The sequence below is a fragment of the Urocampus carinirostris genome, unplaced genomic scaffold (genome assembly GCF_059441175.1).
Source record: "Urocampus carinirostris isolate Australia breed hairy pipefish unplaced genomic scaffold, RoL_Ucar_1.0 HiC_scaffold_21, whole genome shotgun sequence".
Taxonomy (NCBI): domain Eukaryota; kingdom Metazoa; phylum Chordata; class Actinopteri; order Syngnathiformes; family Syngnathidae; genus Urocampus; species Urocampus carinirostris.
The window spans coordinates 437,547-461,382 of NW_028283128.1; the positions used below are offsets into that span (position 1 = coordinate 437,547).

A 23,836-nucleotide genomic window follows, 5' to 3' on the forward strand; every position below is an offset into this window, starting at 1 on the left:
TGCAGGCTGGAAAGCCCATTTTTAAGCTTATCTGCGCCTGAAACGTCCGAAAAAGCAATCATTTAATAATGACAATAACTTTTGAACCATGCATGCTAGAATCATAATTCTTGCTTTCCTGGGTTGGAAATCTTCTGAATTTTCTATATTTAGTGCAGATTTGGTGAAAAAAGCTCAACTTTTTGAGTTATGCAAGTTTTCATAAAAGTGTGACTTGCAGGCTGGAAAGCCCATTTTTAAGCTTATCTGCGCCTGAAACGTCCGAAAAAGCAATCATTTAATAATGACAATAACTTTGGAACCATGCATGCTAGAATCATAATTCTTGCTTTTCTAGGTTGGAAATCTTCTGAATTTTCTATATTTAGTGCAGATTTGGTGAAAAAAGCTCAAGTTTTTGAGTTATGCAAGTTTTCATAAAAGTGTGACTTGCAGGCTGGAAAGCCCATTTTTGCACTTCTCTGAGCCTAAAACGTCCGAAAAAGCAATCATTTAATAATGACAATAACTTTTGAACCATGCATGCTAGAATCATAAATCTTGCTTTCCTGGGTTGGAAATCTTCTGAATTTTCTATATTTAGTGCAGATTTGGTGAAAAAAGCTCAACTTTTTGAGTTATGCAAGTTTTCATAAAAGTGTGACTTGCAGGCTGGAAAGCCCATTTTTAAGCTTATCTGCGCCTGAAACGTCCGAAAAAGCAATCATTTAATAATGACAATAACTTTTGAACCATGCATGCTAGAATCATAATTCTTGCTTTCCTGGGTTGGAAATCTTCTGAATTTTCTATATTTAGTGCAGATTTGGTGAAAAAAGCTCAACTTTTTGAGTTATGCAAGTTTTCATAAAAGTGTGACTTGCAGGCTGGAAAGCCCATTTTTAAGCTTATCTGCGCCTGAAACGTCCGAAAAAGCAATCATTTAATAATGACAATAACTTTGGAACCATGCATGCTAGAATCATAATTCTTGCTTTTCTAGGTTGGAAATCTTCTGAATTTTCTATATTTAGTGCAGATTTGGTGAAAAAAGCTCAAGTTTTTGAGTTATGCAAGTTTTCATAAAAGTGTGACTTGCAGGCTGGAAAGCCCATTTTTGCACTTATCTGAGCCTAAAACGTCCGAAAAAGCAATCATTTAATAATGACAATAACTTTTGAACCATGCATGCTAGAATCATAAATCTTGCTTTCCTGGGTTGGAAAGCCTTTATTTGATTGCATAAACGCAACACAATGCTGTGTGCCGTTAAATGTTAGGAGAGGAAGAAATTATTTTTGTTGCACTTTAAGACCTACGGTCTGCTCCACAGTTCGGCTGCCACAGAGATCTTTAAGTTGGGGGTCAGAGCTGGCCCGCTGGCTCCGGTCTTGGTTTCTGGACTTGCCGGAAAGGTTCTTCTTCATATTGCCTGGCAGAAAAGCGGCCAGCCACAGACATTAACAAAAAAAAAAAAAAAAACACAAGACAAAATAGACATTAAGAACCACATAATAAGCACATAGATAGCCCCACTCCTATATGATACTTTATTAATAATTTAAAAGTTTTTTGATTGCACAAGGTGCACTTTAGTACAACACATTAGAAATGCAGCTTCCTCAGGACTTGAAGTGCTTTAGACTCACTTTTAGTGAGGAAGTTGGGGCTGCTGTCATAGCCCCCAAAGGTCTCTGCCCTCCTGGGTAGGATTCCAGAGCTGTTCCCTTCAATTTTCTGTGATGACAGAAAGGCATACCTCGCACCAGATTGGAGCAAATTTTGGAGATCTTCCACTGGTTTGACACAGGGAGAACGTTCTGCTTCACATCTTGCCACAACATGAATTTCACGTTGGGGAATGCGTTTAAGAGTTTACTTAGAGCAGTGCTTTACCATCAGTGATGGTTCCTTTAAGCAACGACTCCCCCAGCTTGAGATCTGAGCCGTCGCCTCTTAAAAGAAGCTTGGAACAGGTAGCTGTGTCCTCCACACCTGGCACAGATTCTGCCATCTTGGCAAAAAGTTGCAGTTTCTCGGAAAGTGCTTGGACAATCACCGCATCCTGCTGGCTCAAACATTCTAGGATAAAAATAGAAATCAATTAACTCGGATTCCTGTACACCTTTTTTTGTTGGGGGGGATTTTGCAAGGTTTATTGTTCTATATTCTTTATCAATTATCGGTCAAATCATAATACACTACAAAGCCAAGAGGCTGAAACACTTGCTCTCAGCCAAGAGGCAGAGTCAAGCTCCCAGCCACAGAGCCACGCAGCAATCAGTGCGAATGCAATTCTAGAGTCATAGCTGGCATCATGAATGGAAAATGATACCCGTAATTAACGTATGATGCAGACTTGTAAAGTCCAGGACCCGTTGAAAGTAATCCAAGGAAACGAAATGTATATTTCCAAAGTTAAGGGTGGGAAAAATATATACCCACTATTGTCCGCTGCGACAAGAGACAGATCTACCGGTAACTCAGCTTTACCCCAAATCCCATTAGCCCGCGTGTGCTCCGCCCTTTCTTTTTGATTCGTCCGTAGAACACATAACAGAATAAATCTCAAAAATAAATACATTACAAAAATATACAGTTGCAAATACATATTATACATGGTTACACATATTTACGAAGAAAGACGGTATACCGAGAGAGTTTTCAAAGCTTTAATAATAATAATAATAATAATATAACTTTCATCCCAAACCGTGCCTTTGAAAGGTACCAACACTGGTAGTAGGATCACGCTCGCAATGTATCAAACGTGCCTGTTAAAAAAAAAAAACATCCCGTAATTGTGAAATTCACGGAAGATCGTCCTCAACTTCCTCCTCATAACTATCGCCATCAAGGGCGTCTTCCTCATTATCGGAACGTACCTTAACTTTACAGACAATGTATGCTTAAACTTAGAAGTTGCAGTCTTTCTTGGCGCCCATATTCTACTGGTCTTAATCTTACCTTTTATATTCTAGCGCCGCAGGTGGCCGTTAGAAAAATTCCATAAATTGGCCGCTTCACTGGATAAGCCGCAGGGCTGAACATTTGGGAAAAAAGTAACTTTGGAAATATACATTTTGTTTCCTTGGATTACTTTCAACAGGACCCGGACTTTACAAGTCTGCATCATACGTTAATTACGGGTATCATTTTCCATTCATGATGCCGACTGTGGTTCTAGGATTGTGTACTATTGACTTTTGAATTGTGTCGGTAGGAGGTTAGGAGGCTAGGACCTTGACTCAGCCTCTTGGCTGGGAGCAAGTGTCTCGGCCTATTGGCTTTGTAGTGTATCATGATTTGACCGATAACGGATAATGGATAATTGCTAAAGAATATAGAACAATAAACCTCTACAAAATCACAATCGTGGAACTAACAGCCTGGTCTGTTTTAATGGGTGCGGCTTATAATCAGGTGCGCTCTATAGTCCGGATTTTACAGTACATATAGATTATATATATATACATATAGATTATATATATATATATATATATATATATATATTTATATATATGCAGTGAAGAATAGGTATTTGAATACACTGCTATTTTGCCCACTTGGAAATCACGGAGGGATCTGAAATTTTTATCGTAGGTGCATGTCCACTGTGAGAGGGATAAATTAAAAAGAAACATCCAGAAATTACAATGCATTATTTTCACAGGAGGGATGGTGTTCTTTGGATTATACTCTTCATTCTTCTTCCTCCAAACACGCTAAGTGGAATTATGACCAAAAAGTTCTATTTTAGTCTCATCCGACCACAAACCTTTCTCCTATGACTCCTCTGTATCATCCAAATGGTCATTTGCAAACTTAAGACGGGCCTTGACATGTGCTGTTTAAGCAGGGGAACCTTTCAAGCCATGCATGATTTCAAATCATGACGTCTTAGTTTATTACCTACAGCAACCTTGGAAACAGTGGTCCCAGCTCTTGTGGACACTGACCAACTCCTGTCGTGTAGTTCCGGGCTGATTCCTCACCTTTCTTAGAATCATTGAGACCCCACGATGTGATATCTTGCATGGGGCTCCACTCCGATTGAGATTGACCATCATGTTTAGCTTCAACAGAGGACCTTGTTTGCCCAAGTTGCATGGCAATTTCCCCGTGGCCCTTTTCCAGCCTTGTGGAGGTGTACAATTTTGTCTCTGCTGTCTTTGGGCAGCTCTTTGGGTTTCACCATGTTACAAGTTAGTTTTACTGATTGTATGGGGTGGATAGGGTTCCTTATGCAGCTATAAACCTAAAACAGGTGCATCTAATTCAGGATGATACATGGAGTGCAGAAGGACTTCTAATGGGCAAACTAACAGGTATTTTAGGGTCAGAAGATGATACACAGGTGTTCAAATACTTATTTGCAGCTGTATCACACAAATACATTGTTAAAAAATGTGAGTGCTGGATTTTTCTTTTTTTCTCTCACAGTGGACATGCACCTACGATGCAAATGTCAGACCCGTCCATGATTTCTAAGTGGGGGAAATAGCAAAATAGCAGGGTGTTCAAATACTGTTTTCTTCACTGTATATACATGATTCCTTTAAAAAGAGTTGTAATTTCTCTTACTCCCACAAGGTGGTAGCAAAACATTTTTTTCTTTTTAAGAAGGCTCTTGGGTGGACGCCTTTTTACTCTTTGGATGTTTTTTGGCTCAACTCCAAAGCATTTTTTTCAGTTACTTGGATGTCTGTACCTTGAAAATCCTTCAACCTTGATGCCCGATATTCCTCCTCCTCACTGAAGAGCCTCTCTTCATTACGAGGGCAGCTAAGAACAGGACCAAAGTCCGTAATTATCACCATTGGACTACACTTTCACAGCTACATTGGACTAAATGGCTACCTCTCGACAGCTTGCCGTATTTGTGTCATCCAAGTGTTTCTTTCTTCCTTGGAGGCCGTGTGGATCTCGTACATCTCTGGCTCATTGGAGGATGCGCAGATCAGAAACATAGCTCTCTCTGCGTGGGCCACCTCCCGAACAATCAACTTCTGAAGAGAGATGACGGATGGCTTGTTGTCCTAGATGGAATAAAAATCACAAGAAAATGAATCAGGTTATGCTCAAATTAAATTATGTATAAATAAAAGTATTAATTGACTCACCACGGCCGCAAAAACATATCGCTGATCTTTCTCTTGTAGCAGCAGCAACACATCAGAAAGGAGAACTGCAAGAATATCTTTGAGGGGTAAAATAACAGAATGAGTTGAAGAAAAAAAAGTTTCTTCATGGTGTTCCCATCTAACCTTTGAGTCTGCCAGATGCAGCTTTCCAATTGATTGTACCCTCGAGCAGAAGACGTCGTCGACCTTGCGCCAAATCTCCCCTATGAAACACTCGGCCGTCTTTGATTTTGCCAAGCACCTTCGGCTCCATCTTGCTGTGTATTTCTCGAAGGCGACACGTTTTCTCATGAAGGTTGACCAATGAGTCGACTTGAACGATTGTGTCTTTAATCAAGCCTAGTGCACGGGTAAGCTCCATGTGCTCTTCAGTGCCCTCTGGAAAAAAATAAAACAAATAAAACAAACTTTATGTTGAGAATTAGTCATCAACCCAGCCCCAAAAATGATGGGATTCTCACTGCCCAGTCTAAGGGACATTGCCAGATGCACTATTTTCAGATGTACTAACAATTTAGGACAGTCTAGAAGAAATACCTCATAAATATTGCTTATACATCCTAGTATCCTTTACTTTTTAATCTTATTTTCGTTTTTTTTTTAAGTCTTTTATTACATGTTTATCATGTAGTGCAACATCTAATCTTGCTGAGAACAATCTATTGTACATCCTGACCAATGGGAAAAAAAAGACAATTCTATTCTTGTATGAAGAAAATTAATATGACCAGACCTTCAGTGCTGTGCAGGATGCGCTCCACAAGTGCTGGGTATTTGGTGATGCGCTGAGTTACAAGCAGAATACACTCAGGAACTCCTAACCTTCGCACAATGGACAGGTTGCCGATTTTCTGAGACAACAAAAGACAATAACCAAACACAAGGTTAATATTTGGGGATGGGGATTTTTTTAAGGTCCAGAAATGACCTTAAGTGCATTTTCAGTTTTGATGAAATAAAAATGAAATAAAACTGAAACAACACAAGTTTTAGCAATATTAGATTTTCTCAAAGGTTTGTGGGTTTTTTTCCACGCTTTTTTCTTTAGCAGCTTGCTGAACTTTTGCTGCTACTTACATCCTAACATTACGGAGCTGACTCACTAAAGTTTAGTAGCTTCTTTCATAAACACATATTTGTGTTTGTTATTCAATACATTTATGCCTGAAGTAAAATGTCTGGTTTTAAGCGATGTACGGCGAAAGTTTTTGACTATTATTATTTTGCTTTGGAAAATATGAGACAGTGACTCATTTGTTGCATTAGACAGCACCAACTACCGCTAGGGCTGTGTATTGATGAGGTTTTAGCGATTCTGATTCCTTAACGATCCCTGCTTATCGATCCAATTCCTTATCGATTCTCACTGCGGAAAAATAAGCACTATGTGACTACAGATATAGTACAAAGGGTTTTATTAATATAAAAATGATTTAAAGATGGGCTGGTATAGGCAGTAGGACAGGAACATTAAGTTCTGAATAAACAATATTAATCACAATTCAGTAAGAGTTCAACTTAAAGTAATGCAATACCTGAGATCAATTATAAGTCATGTATCCAGTAAGAATATCAGAACATCATGAATGAGAACAAACAATTCTGCGAAAGGAAATTAGAAAATTAACCATTCTTTTTTCTTTAAATTAGCTGGTCAGCTTTGTCAGCAAGGGGGCTAGATCTTTCTGGCGTAATGTGTCTTCAGCTGTGGAAAACACCCTCTGACTTGGGGTAGAGGACGCCTGGACACAAAGATAGGTCGCAGCCAGACCCGACAGCAGCGGCATAGTGTCTCTCTTTTCCCACCACCACTGTGCGGCGTCATTCTTGGTGGGGATGCAGGCCAGGCTTCTGTAGAGCTGGACTTTTTGTTCCACCTTCTCGGCCATGGGCACAGTGGGGACGGTTCCTTGCAGGGACAGAAGCTCAGAGTCCTATTCTTCAAACAGTTCCTCCAAGGCAGTCTTTTTAGAAAACAAACCTCATGTCACGACTAAACTTGGCTAACGTAGCTAGCTAACGTTTGGCTAACGTAGCTAACAGTTAGCAGGCTAGCTACGTTATTTATCTGCTGTGGCTACACTGTCCTTGTGTCGTCGGAGCGCCTCAAACACGGTGCATTCTTTCAGTTTGATGTCATGTTGGCCAGCCAGATGTTTAAGCATGTTGGTGGTCTTACCCCCTTTCGCCGAGTTGGCGTTTTTGCATGTATGGCATACTCCTGCATCGTCTATTTGAGTGAAATACAGCCACACCTTAGAACGTTGACTGCCGGCGACATCTCTGTAGCTGATGATTGGTCGAGCAGCGACAACAAATAGCACGTAGATCGACGTCACCTGATCCTGCATTGGGGTGTGTTTGTTTGCTATGTTCGCACCGCAGCCCTGGCGGGATTGATAGTGCAAGCAAAATTGAATTTTACTACTGATTCCAAGGAATCGTTTGACAGCGGAACAGATTCCAAATTAGAACCGGTTACCGATGCAAGCCCTCATCGTCATCATCATCAGTCATCATTAATCTCTCCCTACATCAGTTTTATTGTCACTATTCACTTTTCTGTCTATTAAAAGCTAAAATACATAAAAAATTATGTACTTACCTTCTGTGTTGTTTCATGACAATTGAATACGTGAAACAGTAAGAATCAGCTTCTAGAACTGGAGTCTCCAATGATGTGCCTCCGGGCACCAGGGTGGCGGCCCCTTAGGATAGCTGAGGTGTCTGACGAACTGTTTTGGAAATTTCTCTCTATTGCTGGGTCATTATGATTTTCTAGTCAACGATTTTTTTTTTAGTAGTTGACAGAGTATATTTAACCCTACTTCCAATAATTAATCTGCTTATAACATAGTTGCAACATAATAACAACAAGATAAGTTGTGATATTAGAAATGCATATAAAACTAAAAAAAGACCCATGATCCATTAATATGCCTGTCAGATATTTATTATCTTATATTGATTATATAAATATTATTATATTTATTAGTGAGTCAGAGCATTTACTATTTTTTGGTTTTGGCTCCTAATTTTCATTTTAGTGCATTCCTGATTATTTGATATAAAACCCGGAAATTATTTAGTTGTCTCACCCGTATGATGCTGTGGAATCTTTTGTTCGTCTGCATCTGTTCTTTATAGTAACTGACAGCCTCCGTGTGGTGACTGCAAAAATCGCCGTAGCTGTCCTTCATCTTCTCACCTGCGTCACCTGAAAACTGGAAGGTTTTATGGAGCAAATTAGAAACAAAAAAAACCCAACAAAAAACAAAAAATAGAAACGTGTTTGTCTTTTCATGTCCTTTCTTTACTTGTGCAATCAATATGTCAGCTATGCTTTCCACTGTGTAGTTTCCCTTTGCAGGTGAAACAATGCTCTCTCGCCGGCGTTCTTTAAGGCAGGACAAAAAATGTGTGTGCATCTCCAGGATGTTTTCCAAGCGCGGGAAAAGACATTCCAGTCGGCTCAAGTCCATCTGAAGGTTTTCCCTCAACTCTTTGGTGTAAACACGAAGCATTATCTTCAGTGTTCGCACGTGGTGCATTTCCGTCTGCATCAGCTCTGTCAAAGAAATTGACATATGACAATCATTTTTTTCTAAATATTAGCTGTGCCAATAACACATTCTGTGTTGTTTACTAGGGCTGCACGATTTTAAGAAAAAACCTAATTGCGATTTTTTTTCAGACCAGTTTTGCAATTTCGATGCAATTTTCGATTTTAAAAGAAAGGTGCATTATCTGTGCTATTTTTATTTTTTTTATTTTCATAAGTACTTAAACCCTTGAATGCATGACAATGAGTGGAGTCGGTTATTAGTGGGGAAAAGTATAAAAACACTCATGGCATCATATCATACACGTTTTATGAGAAATAAAGTACCTCCTCCAAGCCCTCGCCATCTCTCATATCTCAGACCCCTCCATCCTCTCCATTAAATTTTATATTGCGGCCTTCCCCCCTATAAAACCTATACAGCTGATATGGTTATCAGCATGTAACCTCCCAGGCAATGACTTAGCACAGGGGTCGGGAACCTTTTTGACTCAAAGAGCCATAAAAGCAAAATATATAAATTTTATTTTCGGAAAAAGCCACACCATATATTATAAGACAAATTTACTAAATTGCTAAACCCGCGCCCCAGAAAAAATGCTAAGTCTTCAGCACATTTATTTTTCATAATTTGATAAAAATAAAATAAATTAAAAAAATAAAATAAAAAGAGAATAATGCCATGTCTGAACAGGATTAATAGCTCATGTTTTGAAAGAGATGGAGAAAATTTGCATGCAATCAAATTTGTCTCTGAGCCACAGTTACTCACAGAAAGAGCCATATATGGCTCGTGAGCCATAGGTTCTCGACCCCTGACTTAGCAGAAGAGCAGGCCCAACTAGGCTTTGCCTTTTCACAGCCAACTACCCCGCTTGAACCACAAACACGGCTCGCCATTCTTTGCAGGAGCTGTAAATCCCCACCATCATCATATACCTGAATCATCTCTCTTACCTCTTCCCGCGTCTTGGTTTAAGATTTCATGTGAATCTTACAGAGAATAAATTTAAGTTTACAGCGCCCTCTTCTGGGGAGCTTTGTTAGGTTTGCAGTCTATAAATCCTTGTAAAGAAACGGGGTGGTATGCAATTACACAATCGCACTACGTCACATGGAAATGTCGATTCGATTCTGGTTAAACATGAAGCTCTATTGTCTGCAGTCAGGCCATTTCACATTGACAAACAAGACAATGATTGAGAAATATTTGTTTTCAACACTGCTTCTCACTCTTCGGTTTTGAGTTAATCCAGAAGCTTGACTGTTATTGTAATGACCTAATAGCAGTATGTTTTGTATTGTTTGAGTCAGTTTTAAACAGAGTGCATTCAAACAGACAGACCATAAATGACATCCTGTCTCTTCACAGCCTCTTTTGAGTGTCTCTTAACAAACTGTGGGTCGACTGCCCAACTCCAGGACTCTGCTTCCAGGTCCTGCGCATCACACTCAAGATCAGCTCGCACTGCAGCATAGTGATCATCTGGGAAAAATGAGAAAAAAAATGAGTCTTCTTGTTGTTACATTTTCATGCAAGCAATAATCTGCCAGTGTTGCGATTATGAATGAGAACATATTAATCCACCTAAGTTTTCCAACTTGAATGGTTGTGTTCAGGACAGAGGTCAGGGAACCTTTTGGACCCAAAGAGCCATAAAAGAAAAAACAAAAAAATGTTTTTAAAAGAGCCACACCATTAATATTTTAAGTCAATATTCAACCAAACCAAGAAACCCACTCTCTAGCTAATTCTTCAGTTCCTTTTAATACACTGTGGGATGTTTGATGATTAAATAAAATCTATAAAATTATAATAATAATGCCACAGCCTGTGTCCCATATCAACATATATATAAACCACTTAAAATGTGTCTCCCTCCCGCAGTTGTGAGGCCTCTTTATAAGGTTTCTTAATTCCCTCATGTTGAGGTTTAGAGTTTTTCCTTGCCCGCATGTTGGTTTTAGATGAGGGGATGGTGTAATTGTGGCCTGTGCAGTCCTGAGACATTTTGTGATTAATGGCCATACAAATAAATGTGACTTGACTAGACAGCCTCTTTAGAGTGTATAGGCTCATTATAATTATTTGTCCTAAATAATGATTTCAAAACAAGGTGCAAGCAAAGTTATTTTTGTAAAAATGTCAGAAAATACAGCAAACAAGGATACCAGTTTATCTAATTTTAGATTAGAAGGCTCTGTGCAAGAAAAAAAGTGTACACGCCCTCTTTATAGGTCCGCCCATTCCTACCACTCATCCAATCAAATTACCCCTGGTGCTTTGTTACGGCTTATAGGTAAGGAGTTGGTTTTCGGTCAAAGTTGGATCTGTAGCTTTTCGTCATAAAGTGTCTCAAAGATGAACATAGATTGTTGTAATGAGCTTCCAAAAAGATAACTTATTTAGTGTTTTACAGCCACATCAGAGTCTGTTAACTGTTGTTAATATTGTGTCCTAAATATGCTAGACCAAACCCTTTACGGTTCAATATTGTCTTGGCATCACATGTGCAGCAGTCGGCTCTACATTTAACAATATATGAATTAGTTGTACACGTTTCATTTTGTCCCTGAGGCCATATATAGTCAATGAAAAAGCCATATATGGCTTGCGAGCCATATGTACTTAACGAGAGAGCCATATATGGATCGCGGGCCATATGTACTTAATGAGAGAGCCATATATGGATCACGAGCCCTATGTATTGAACGAAAGAGCCATAAAAGGTTCGAGAGCCATATTTACTCAACGAAAGAGCCATATAAGGTTCGAGAGCCATATTTACTCAACGAAAGAGCCATATAAGGTTCAAGAGCCATATTTACTCAACGAAAGAGCCATATAAGGTTCGAGAGCCATATATACTCAATGAAAGAGCCATAGGTTCGCGAGCCATATTTACTCAATGAAAGAGCCACATATGGTCCGCGAGTCATATTTACTCAATGAAAGACCCATATATGGTCCGCAAGGCATATTTACTCAATGAAAGAGCCATAGGTTCCCGATTAGACCTTTCATTTTGTGATTACTTGTGCTTGATACGCATTCAAGGTATCGGCTTGTCTATGCAAACACAGAGTGTCCCTTGTCTGGATAATTTTGTGTTGCAAATTCTGGAAAATATAGTCAGTACGGAATGAAACATACAGACTCCAGCTTACTCGCTAAAAGAGCCTCATGTGTATTGGTCGATTTCTTCAGGACATTTCCATTTTATTTTCTGTAACTAAGGTGAAAATCTACCTATAACTAGTGGATGCCAACAGTTTTATCTATCAATATATATAGGCTGTTTTTGGCTACCCACGTATAACCACATCTTGTGACCACAGGGGACACAGGGGCTCACTTTAGGGGCAAGCAAGCGCAGTACTTTGTTGAACTTGGTGAGAGTCACATGAATTAAATGCTCCTTTATATAATGTCAAAAGATAAATGCGTAAAAAAAACGTCTATTTGTCTCGTGACCTCGCCCTTGTCATCGGAATATTCGCAAACGGCATGTTTATGAGGTTATTCGTTTATCTCTAGTCATAAAACCAATTCATTTGGATTGCTCCAGAAATCCAATATTCTGCTTCCAATAGGATTATTGCCTGAATGTAAGCATTTAAAAGATGAGTCGTTACTCCAAACAGTCAGCAAATAGGCAAATCTAATCCCTTTTTCATAAAATGTGCCATAAAACGTATTTATTTTTCAAAAAAAAAAAAAAAAAAAGGTGAATGTTTTTCAGTCACACAATAAACGAAATAAAGTCAACAAACCTTCAACTATGATGGACTCAGTCATGGAGGGAACGAGGGAAACAGTGTCATCATTGTAGCGCTTTAATCGAAAAGTGTCAGTTTCATCCATCCCCCCGGGAGAGATCTGCGTACATAAAAAGAAGGTTTACAGTCTAAAAAAAGACCCCAATTAATATTCTGATGACAATAATAATAATCCAAGTACGGGACCCTGAGGTGTGGTGGCGCAGGCTGTGGCTGAGGTATGATGCGGGCAGTCCGGGAAATTTTTGTGTTACAGTGGCCTGGGTACTTGTTCCTCGAGGAAACACAGTAATACCAGGAGCTGCAGGAAAAGTTGTGTGGCCATTGAGGCTCTGTGATGAAGTTGTGCCCGACTGTTCCTGCTCTCGATGCCGGCTTTTATTGCTAGAGGCCAAATACACATAATACAAATGTTAGTAACGAAAGGTTTAGGAGATCATCAGGAAAGAAGTCAAAGACAACAAAGTTGTACCCACTGCTCATCAATGTTTGTTAAGACTTTGGGGATTTATTGCTGTGCATGCGTTAAATAATCTGTAGGGACTTCCTTAATTGTTTACTGTAGAACATTTAATATAAGGCTGCGTCAAATTGACCTGAGCCATCTCTCAGTTATGCATAATATCAGATGCAAACGACCCGGACATTGGACTATCAAGCCTCACCCTACCTTAATCTTACAGTTTTTTCTTCTCCCTCTTATTCAACCATGTGAGAAGTGGTGATAAATGAAAATAAATTGACTTATACTTGGGCAGCACGGCGGGGCAGTGGTTAGCGAGTGTGCGGCACAGTTCTGAGGTCATGGGTTCAAATCCAGCTACCAATCTTCCTGTGCAGAGTTTGCATGTTCTCCCCGTGCTTGCCTGGGTTTCCTCCGGGCACTCCGGTTTCCTCCCACATTCCAAAAACATGCATGTCAGGTTAATTGGCTGGTCCAAATTGTCCCTAGGTGTGAATGCGCGAGCAAATTGTCTGTCCCTGTGTGCCCTGCAACTGGCTGGCAACCAGTTCAGGGTGTTCCCTGCCCACTGCCCGAAGATGGCTGGGATGGGCTCCAGCACCCCCGCGACCCTACTGAGGATAAGCGGTGCAGATAATGGATGGATGGATGGATGAATTATACTCCCGGGCCACGCGACGGAGCGAGTTCGGCGGACACGGCGTCACCCTAATAAGGATAAGCGGTGTAGATAATGAGATGAGATGAGGTTTTTTTTGTTCTTTTTGAAGGGTCGTCGCTACTTCGCAGATTTTCAATTTTTGCGGGTGGTTTCGGTCCCCATTAACCGGGTCTAAAAAAAAAATAATAATTAAAAAAAAAATTTAATTTTTTTTTTTGGAAGGTGCGCCGCTACTTCGCGGATTTTCAGTTATCGCGGGTGGTTTTAGTCCCCATTAACCGCGTTAAACGAGGTCTTACTGTACCTGGGATCTACTGTAGGGAAAAAAAATAATAACATTGTTCGTGAGCTGAAAAATAACGAAACAACGTAAATTTGGTACTTAGCTACACATTCTGAGTGTAGGTCAAACAAATCCACTCATTACTATAAAACCTTCGACTTCAGCTAGGTCATACCTCTGGATTCTTTGCAAATCAACTGAAATACTGAAAGCCTTTTATGATTTTAATTTTGCCGATGATGGATTAGAGCCAACGGTATAAATTTTCATGATATGGTAAAACGGTATATTTAAGTCTTCACATGTTGGACATTTTTCTTTATTGTAATTGTAGTACAGAAAAAAAGAAAAATAGATATTACAATATTATAATTTTCTGAGACAGTCCTGCATTTGTCCCAGGTTTTATGGACTGTATTGAAGCTAGAGAGTAAAAAAAAGGATGAGGGGGGGAAAAAACTGAGAAAATGGACAATATATATCGATATATCCTGATTTAAACCATGTGATAATTTCTGAAATAACTGTTGAAATTCTTGATAGAAGATGCGTCCAAAGTTATTTCGGGAATGGGTGTCCTATAAGCAAGCCCGTGGCTTCCACCAGTCTTCCATTGTTTCTTTTCAGGTGATTTAATATAGTGATGTTATCATGCGACAAGCCTTAAAAGCGAATGTGAATGTGAAATAAAAAAAAAAAAACGTATGAAGCGTTTCTGGCCAATCTTAATGAAAAGTCAACACAAGACGGCTTCTGAATAAGTCTCAGCAGCAGTCATTACCTGAACTTTTATAAATTGCTCTTGTAATACTCAACCAGCATGCGTTGAATTTATAGATTATTCATTTAGTTTAGCTGAAAAAAACAAAACTAATATTAACATCAGTGTCTTTGGATCACAGACACCGGAGAAGTTTTAGTCCTTCTGAGTAGATTCAACAGCAACATGGAACACCCAGATTGAGAAAGTTAATATTGTTATTCCAGGAAGGTAGAGAAAATACTCGAGTCTCCAGTTAACTATAGCAACATTATCTTGAACAGAATCCCCACAACAGATAAACAATTTAAAAAGAAAAACAAAGATAAAGAGACCGTGGGAATTTAGAGGTAAGCTGTGCCACACAAAAAAACATTGAGACATAAATTTCAGCGTCACCCATGACAAGCCCAAACTGTAAACTAATTCACTTCAGGAAGATGAAGAGGACAGTACACAAATTACTACGACGGGAATTCCAGTTGCTCCAAGATTAGCAAAGCATAAGTGAGGACAGGCTGTTTTTTTCTTTTTGCTGATATCACAGCTCTTATCAGCACACAGACCACTAGTTTTTGCATACTTAGATGACCCACGCAGGAAGCTCAACTGGCTAAATAAAAAAATTGAAACAATAAATCTGTCACTTTTAAATATAAAAAGACCCATGTAGATGTGTTGGCTCATTTACTACGAAAAATTGCTTAAAGCCAACCAAAAAGTTAAATTGTATATTTGATTAACATGAAGGAAAAATTTGCTACAAAAGTAAAGTTTTTCAAGAAATGGCAACAAGAGGAAAAAAAGTTGACCATTGTCATCTTTACCTACTTAGGTGGGCTCAACAGCTCTCGACATAAGGAATCCCTTTTTATGAGCGAAACTTCACTGTGATGACATTTGAAAGATTTTTCTTTCTTTCATTTTCCTTTAATAAGGTAAATGAAACGTTCCAGGTCTGAAGGAAAAGCCGCAACAAAAACGGCATGCAAGTCCTAACTTATTAGCGTTTTTTTTCCAATTTAAAAGTAACGCACATAAATGTTTAGCATGTGCCAAAGTCCAAGTGAGACAGTAGACCGTGGGATATGGCGTCCCCGCCTTACACCTTTAAAGTCGCCAATATATGTTTTTCGGCCCCTTGTTACAGCATTTTCACAACTATGCGATATGTGTTGCATTAGGGCTACACAATAAACCGAAATCTAATCGTTATCACCGTAATGTAGTGCGATAAGCTAACTGCAAAACACAGTGGTTTTTTTCAGTGATTCATAGTTACAGTTTATATTCTAGTGATGGAGTGTTTGGCCAACAAGAATTGTCACATTTCATGGTTTTAACAGCGCCAGGCAATGAGAAGCAGGTTTTAATGGAGGTCACCATAAAGCAGGGGTCGGGAATCTTTTTGACTCAAAGAGCCATAAAAGCAAAAAATATTAATTTTATTTTGGGAAAGAGCCACACCATATATTATGAGACAAATTTACTAAATTGCTAAACCCGCGCCCCAGACAAAAGCTTAGTCTTCAGCACATTTATTTTTCATGATTTGATAAAAATTATGAAAAGAGAATAATGCCAGAGCCCCTGTCCCAAAATCAACAAACATACCACTTTAAACTTGTCTCTTTCTTGCAATTACTCAAGATCGGTTAAACTCCTTTTGACCCTTTTTTTCATACATATTGGTTTCAAAACCAGATGCAAGCAGTTATTGTGTAAAAACGTCACAACATTCTGCAAATAGGGAGCCTGATGAGCTCACTTTTGGCGCAGACGGCGTAGGGCGAGAGATAGGAGGGAGTGCTTGCACTTTTTGCATAGCTCCACCCATCCCTCCCACTCACCCAATCAAATGACTAAGTTCTCTTCCGGTGTTTTGGCGTATTTACAGTTCTGTGGATTCATCATAAGCTATCTGAACACTGAACACAGATTGTATAGTGAACTTTTATATAAAGGATTCTTTAGCGTTGTACAGCCAAAACGAGGTTTTTTCCCCCCCTTTTTTTGTGTGACACCTTGACTGTAAATTGTAGTGAAAAACGTGCCCTATATATACTGCGAAGTAATACCATATTATTTAGCTTTGGTTTGGCTTTGCGTGAACCTGAACAGGATAGACAACTCAACTTTTGAACAAGATGGAGAAATTTTGCATGCAATCAAATTTGTCTCTGAGCCACAGATACTCATAGAAAGAGCCATATATGGCTCGCAAGCCATAGGTTCCCGACCCCTGCCATAAAGTGAGGCAAAGTTTGCAAGACATGTTTGCACGACTTGCTGGTGTAAGCTGCCAGTCAGTCAAACAGCCCTTGCATAAATGGCCACCAAAACAAAAACCACAGCTCGTAGCTTTAGAGGCTCGTTACATTGAAAATAAATTCATTTAATTAAATTGGACGCTGAGGAAAGACAGAAAAGCGCAAAGAAAAGCTGATAACCAGTAGGTGCTGCCTGGGTTTGTATTGCGTCCGGGAATTGGCGACCGTGGCTAGTCACCAACAGACGACTTGGAGCTACTACTCGTGGAAACCCACTACCTTTGTGACTCTGGTATTTTAATTATCACAAAGACCTTGCAGAAGTCACTGTTACCAGTTACTAGCGTGTAGGTAGCTAACCATCCGCTCACTAAATCTCTTTCTTACACTGAAAGGAGAAGCCCTCCAATTTTGTTGTCCTTTTGTATACTGACAATAAAGACAATTTATTTAATTGCAATTCTGTTTTTATTTGTGGATCAATAGTTGTTATTTTATTACAGTCGTATACTCTCAGTCTCTAAGGACGTCATCTTGAGGTAAGTTTGCATGTCGCTATGTTTAAGTTCTCCCTAAAAACAAAATGAGCACAGAAATGCACTTTTCTTTTGAAATTGAAAATCCCATCAAAATTGCAATACAGGTCTGAAAAAAAAAATCGCAAGTAGGTTTTTGTCCAAAATCGTGCAGCTCTAAACAAGTCGCCGATACAATACCTCTATTATATTGTATTTATTTACGATTGGTGCAAAGGCTTGCAGTGATGTTAAAGGAACAAAAACCTGATAACTCGAGGAACGAGTACCCAGGCCACTCTAACACTAAACTTTACCGGACTGCCTGCATCACACCTCAACCATAGCCTACACCGCCACAGAAGCTAAGGGTCCCGTGCTTGGAATATTTTTATTGTGATCAGAATATTAACAGATAAGAAAAGTGAGGAATCAGACCGGAACTACACGACAGGAGTTGGTCAATGACATGAAGGGAGCTGGGCCCTCCGTTTCCAAGGTTACTGTAGATAATACACTAAGATGTCATGATTTGAAATCATGGATGGCATGAAAAGTTCCCCTCCTTAAACCAGCACATCTCAAGGCTCCTGGTACCTTAAGTCATGTGAGAACGTTTTGCGGTCAGATGAGACCAAAATAGAACTTTTCGGTAATGATTCAACTAAGTGTGTTTGGGGGGAGAAGAATGAATAGTACAATCCGAAGAATACCACCCCTACTGCGATGCATGGAGGTGGTAGCATCATGCTTCGGGGGTGTTTTACTGCACATGGGACAGGACGAGTGCACGGCAATAAAGAGAGAATGACTGGGGCCGTCTATCGTGAGATGTTGGGGGACAACCTCCTTCCCTCAGTCAGAGCATTGAACATGGGTCGTGGCTGGGTCTTCCAACACGACAACGACCCGAAGCACACAGCCAGGAAAACTAAGGAGTAAGAAGCATAGCAAGGTTTTAGGATGGCTAAGCCAGTCTCCAGGCCTGAACCCAATCGAAAATCTTTGGAGGGAACTCAAACGCCGTGTTTCTCAGCGACAGCCCAGAAACCTGACTGATCTCAAGAAGATCATTCCTGCAAAGTATGCAAACCTGGTGAAAGACTACAGGAAAACGTTTGACATTCATTTTACTGACTGTTGAAATACTTATTTGTAGCTATATAACACAAATAAAGCGGAGTCCCCCCACAGAACCAAGTTAAAAATTACAAATACATCTCTCTGAGTTAAAAACTTTATGCTAACTCATAATGCTAACAACTCAGCGCTACCGGTTCTCTACCAACATCTGCCAGATCAATCACAACTCTTACAATTGCCACGGGAATTGTTTAGTTACTATATCTATCTTCTGACAAAAAAGTTTGTCGGGTAACTCCTCCCAGAGCTTTTGGACTAGCCCAACGATTCATATACCCAAAATTCCGGCCCGGGACTCTTGAGCGACAATATGGATAAGCGATACGGCGGGGCCCCGGAGACCAAAAAGAGTCCCCATCCGGACTAATGTATTTTGAGAATCTCCCATCCGGAATACATTGGCCCATTCAATTCAATGGGTAGCCTTGGAAACGAGGGCTTTGCCAGAGGTAGTAATCAGGGACTGTCCAGGGTGGCTTGAGGGGGCCCGACCTACATTACCTTTAACCATGGGTAAATGATGAATTCCAAAGTATTCGCGCAAGCAAGCTGTAACACTGTCGGCAAAGGGTTGGTCTGGCACAGCCAGCCCAAGTATTAGCGCAAACTAGCTGTAAACACTGTCGGCAATGCTAACTTATTCATAGTAAAAAATTTTGGTAATGGCTATATTTTAACAACTTAATATTTACAAATTATGCTAATGGACTCATGTTAATGAGTTATGCTAACGGGTACATGCTAAAAAGTGATGCTAACGGCTAAATGCTAACTTCTTCATGCTAAAAATTTTTGGTAATGGCAATATTTTGAAGACTTCATATTTACAAAGTATGCTAACGGATACATGTTGATGAGTTATGATAATGGGTACATGCTAAAAGGTGATGCTAACGGCTAAATGCTAACATATTCATGCTAAAATTTTTTGGCAATGGCTATATTCTAACGACTTCATATTTACAAATTATGCTAATGGACTCATGTTGATGAGTTATGCTAATTGGTACATGCTAAAAAGTGATGCTAACGGCTAAATGCTAACGTCTTCATGCAAAAAAGTTTTGGTAATGGAAATATTGTAACGACTTCATATTTACAAATTATGCTAGTGGACTCATGTTGATGAGTTATGCTAACGGATACATGCTAAAAAGTGATGCTAAGGGCTAATTGCTAACTTTTTCATGCTGAAAAATTATTCTAATGCTAACATGCTAACGACTCAGCAAATTGAATGGGCTAAATGCAGTCCGGATGGGCCAATTCAAATAGAATGGCTCATTCCTTTCGAACATGTACATTTTAAATTTTGTAATGTGTAATAACAGTGATATTACTATGTTTTTACCAAGAATGTGATTTTTAGACCTCCACAAGGCATATCCTTGTTGCTAACGGTTGTGGGCCGATCTCAAATGAACTTGCCAGTACCGGGGGTGTGTGGGGGGGCGAAGAAATTACAAATACATTTCCTGAGTTAAAAACTTTACTCATAATGCTAACAACCAGGGTTATATATACATCCCGGGATCATCTTCCAGATCAATCACAATTACAATTGTCTAGTTTCTTTTAGTGTTTCTGAATGCCTATATGTTGCACTTTTGAATCACCTTGCCATTGTTTCATGTTTGTGATCTGAGTTTTTTCTACAGAATGAAATGTCTGAGTGAGGGCTTTCCTGAAACTGGTGATTTCCTACAATTTGCTAGGGGTTGTATATTGGAAGTATGTTGCTCCTAATGTCATTTCACTGTTGTTATGATGCACCTGTAACTTTAGCCCAGTCTACAAGCACTACCATATAAATATTTGCCTATCCATGATAATATTCTTTTTTCCCCTTACAGTATTTTATTGCATGTTATCCTGGAGTACCACTTCCAATCTCATTATAAACACTGTATACTACAAGTTTTAATCAATGATGACAAGTGCAATTTTAGTCCAACCTAAATACAAATTGATTGACTACGGTTAAACTGCCAACAAATATAATCAAATATATTTCTAAATTGTTAGTTAAAGAGAAATATGTGAAGTAATTCATTACAAGCTGATTTAGTATCAATATAAAGGAAAACGGCAACAAACACCTATTGATCTTCAAGCTGATAAAGTTGCCAAGAACACTAATGACACAAAAATGACTAAGGAATACTTTGACAAAAGCAACTCCAACAGTAACTTTGTTGACACGAGTCCAGATTAAATATAAAAAAATATGTTTGCTGCAAAAATTGAATTGCTTTTGAGATAGCTAGTTTGCTTGCAATAAAATACTAAACAAGAATAGAGTACTAGTGTTATTGGTTACTGGGAGCAGTAACTGTCAAGATTTGGGTATTGGTAGGAATGTCATGAATATGACATATTCATCGAATTGTGAATATTTCCCATATTTGCGAATAGTTTTCAAATTCCCGATTAGTCTTTTTTTCTCTCCACCTTTTGTTACCACCCTTGAATGAAATGAATACTGTAGACATTAACGTGCAGCGACGCACACATGGAAGTAGACAACACTGGTTCTCTGTGTGTGGTTTTCACTACCCGGTCTGTTTTTAACATCACTTCAGTATTTTGGACACATTTTTTATTTACACCGAACAACAGCACTAATCCCTGAAATACCGAAGAAGTGGTCTGTTGTTTTAATAAAAGGAACAGAAAGTTGAGTTAATAATGATTTCTTGACTATTAATTAAATTTCTCTTCTTTATTAAGGTGTCCAATGATATCTATTAGTATCATGGTTGGTTGGTTCCCTCAACCCTAAGGTCGTAGTAAGGACACCATTAACTGCGGTGTGTCTTTGGCAAGCACAGCCTGGTAGAGCCCACGCAGAAGGGGAAAAATTGCCAACATATCGGTCACTTTTGACAATTTGCGTGACAATTAATCATATCCAGAAATTCTTAATCATAACAGTAAGTATCGGTATCATAAGTATCGGTCTGTCAAATGTTTGTGTCAAACATGCTCACCGCAAACCTGTCATCTTGGCAAAGAGCTGGACAGCCTAACAACAGTAGCTGAAAGACGAGCACTGAAAAAGCTGAGGTCAATCATGGACAATCCATCGCATCCACTACACAGCATTATCTCCAGACAGAAGAGCAGTTTCAGCGACAGACTGCTGCCACTGTCTTGTACTACGGACAGACTGAAGAGATCTTTTCTTCCTCATGCCATGAGGCTCTTTAACTCCACCCGGCAGAGTAAAGGCCCACATTAAACCACACCACCTACATTGGATATTACCGAATCTTACTGCAATATGTATTCTGTGTAGCACTATTTAGTTACTCTATATAACACGCTACAGTGGGCATTTGCACGTCACACTGGGTATTTGTATATTGTATTCTTTTGGCTTTATTATTGTACTGTTCTCAGCTCAGGGATGCTGCTGGAAATGTGAATTTCCCTTCGGGGATGAATAATGTATCTATCTATCTATCTATCTATCTATCTTATACGTTTCAAATTGTGTACACTGTAAAGCCATTTTTGTACGGATTTTATTAACTCTTGCCTTGCCCATTTGAGCTCTAATTTGGATCATCTCGGTGACTGGTAACAATGGTAAATGATCTGCATTTATATAGCGCTTTTCACGGAGGAACCTGCAGACGACAACATCATTATAGATTGCTCAAACTGTTCGTGATATTCTGCGTGTTAGAAAGATTTATAATCACTTAATAAGGGAAGCAATTGGATGAGGTTGACTGGTGTGTCAGATTTTTCCCCCATTTTAAAAGTAAACACTGATTATGTAAACAAATGAGAAAGCAATGTTCTTTAATTTAGATTCATGTAAAATATAAGGTGTGTATTTATGAATACAATTTGATTGTGTAAGTTTGAATTACCAACAAATATCATCAATTATGATTAGCATATTGATATTTCTATAGACAGACATGCACTAAGGAATTGCAAGGAGCTTTAGTATAAAAATAAAAGCAAGCTAACAAAGCTGCCGAGAACGCAAACACTAAAAGTTGAAACAAAAACGACAACAAGGGAGATTTGTCGAAAGTATCCTCACTCGTGAGGTTATTAAGAGTAATCAGACAATTTAATTTTTAATGAAATAACTTTGCTTTATAATTTAATTTACTCTCTGGAACGCGAAATAGCTGGCAACAAGTTGCTATCGCTAGCTAGCATTGCCGACAAGAAAACGACGAACAGTGTTTTTTTTTTATTTTTTTCAACTTGAACAGTCACCTTAGTACGAACACAACGCGGACTTAAAAGTTAAAATAAAATAAATAAAACAAAGTTCCAACTGAATGGGAAGCGGTCATCAAAGCCTATTGAAAGAAAAACAAGAGGAAGGATCCACCTGAGGCGTGTTCAGGAGAGTAATCAGACATGTAGTCGCTTGTTAATCGCTTGCCGCGCACTGCTGAACGTTTTGTAATCGCTCACTGTGATTGCCTTACTGATCCAAAATGGCCGACGACAGTACAATGGATTTCGTTCTACAGCTTGCTTTGAGCGAGTTGGCTTATATGAGCGACAGTTCGCATATTGACACAGTTAAGGTTATCCTAAACGCAGTGGAAGGGTCATACCTGTCTTGCATTGTTCACAAACATTACCAGGCAATGTAAGACGATATATTACATCGCCAACAGCACTCGTCAGGGTGAGATCCTCCATCTTCTGCACTGTCGACGCCATGTTGGAAATCAAAGTAAGCGGTCTTTCTCCCGTGATTACTCGGGCACGCGAGCGCTCAATAATCATTGGCCGTTCAGAAGCTAGCGATAGCTAGCGATAGCAATCGCTCACTCTCCTGAACACGCCTCTGATCCTTTTTACGGCGGCCGCTTCTTACCGTTACGAACACGGAGACTCCGGTACGGTTCTGTCGGTTTCCTCCGAAACGACACCAGTTGGTAGATTGAATACCCGTATTTTTGGACCAATTTGTGTTTTGGTGGTATGTTGTTGCGCTTCGGAGGTTCTGCCCCCTTCGGCACAGACAACTGGGCAAAAACGATTAAATTCCACAGGCAGGTTCAGGACCCGAACCGCAAGTCCGTCCAAGTTAAAGGGACATTACGCTACCTTTGTTTTCCCTCCGCCAAAACCTCTCAGAAATGAAATAAACGAACGAACAATGAGACAAACAAATAAAAAAAATCAACTGGAAACAATTTTTTGAAAACTAAATTTAATTGTTGTAGATTTATCGTATTTTAATAAGTTACAATTTATTTTTCAGTTGATTTCTAAGGAAAGCCAAAAGTGCC

General features: G+C 39.3%; 1 protein-coding gene across 5 annotated transcripts; it reads right to left on the minus strand.

Annotated features, from left to right (window-relative positions):
* Window positions 1–1,171: 1,171 nt before the first annotated feature.
* Window positions 1,172–23,625, minus strand: LOC148345889 (rho guanine nucleotide exchange factor 18-like). Of its 5 annotated transcripts, none has more exons than XM_088325749.1 (14): window positions 23,419–23,624; window positions 12,652–12,849; window positions 12,460–12,565; window positions 10,031–10,171; window positions 8,441–8,691; window positions 8,222–8,347; window positions 5,857–5,974; window positions 5,247–5,501; window positions 5,103–5,179; window positions 4,840–5,018; window positions 4,691–4,764; window positions 1,876–2,061; window positions 1,629–1,775; window positions 1,172–1,411 (listed from the first exon to the last, which is right to left on the minus strand). In XM_088325749.1, the coding sequence occupies exons 3-14, from the start codon at window positions 12,548–12,550 to the stop codon at window positions 1,272–1,274; spliced, it is 1,785 nt and encodes a 594-aa protein (XP_088181875.1). In that variant the 5' UTR covers window positions 12,551–12,565; window positions 12,652–12,849; window positions 23,419–23,624; the 3' UTR covers window positions 1,172–1,271. The 5 variants fall into 5 exon arrangements, with proteins under 5 accessions (XP_088181875.1, XP_088181876.1, XP_088181877.1 ...); XM_088325750.1 differs by lacking the exon at window positions 23,419–23,624 and adding an exon at window positions 23,153–23,297; XM_088325751.1 differs by lacking the exon at window positions 23,419–23,624 and adding an exon at window positions 22,921–23,005.
* Window positions 23,626–23,836: the final 211 nt, after the last annotated feature.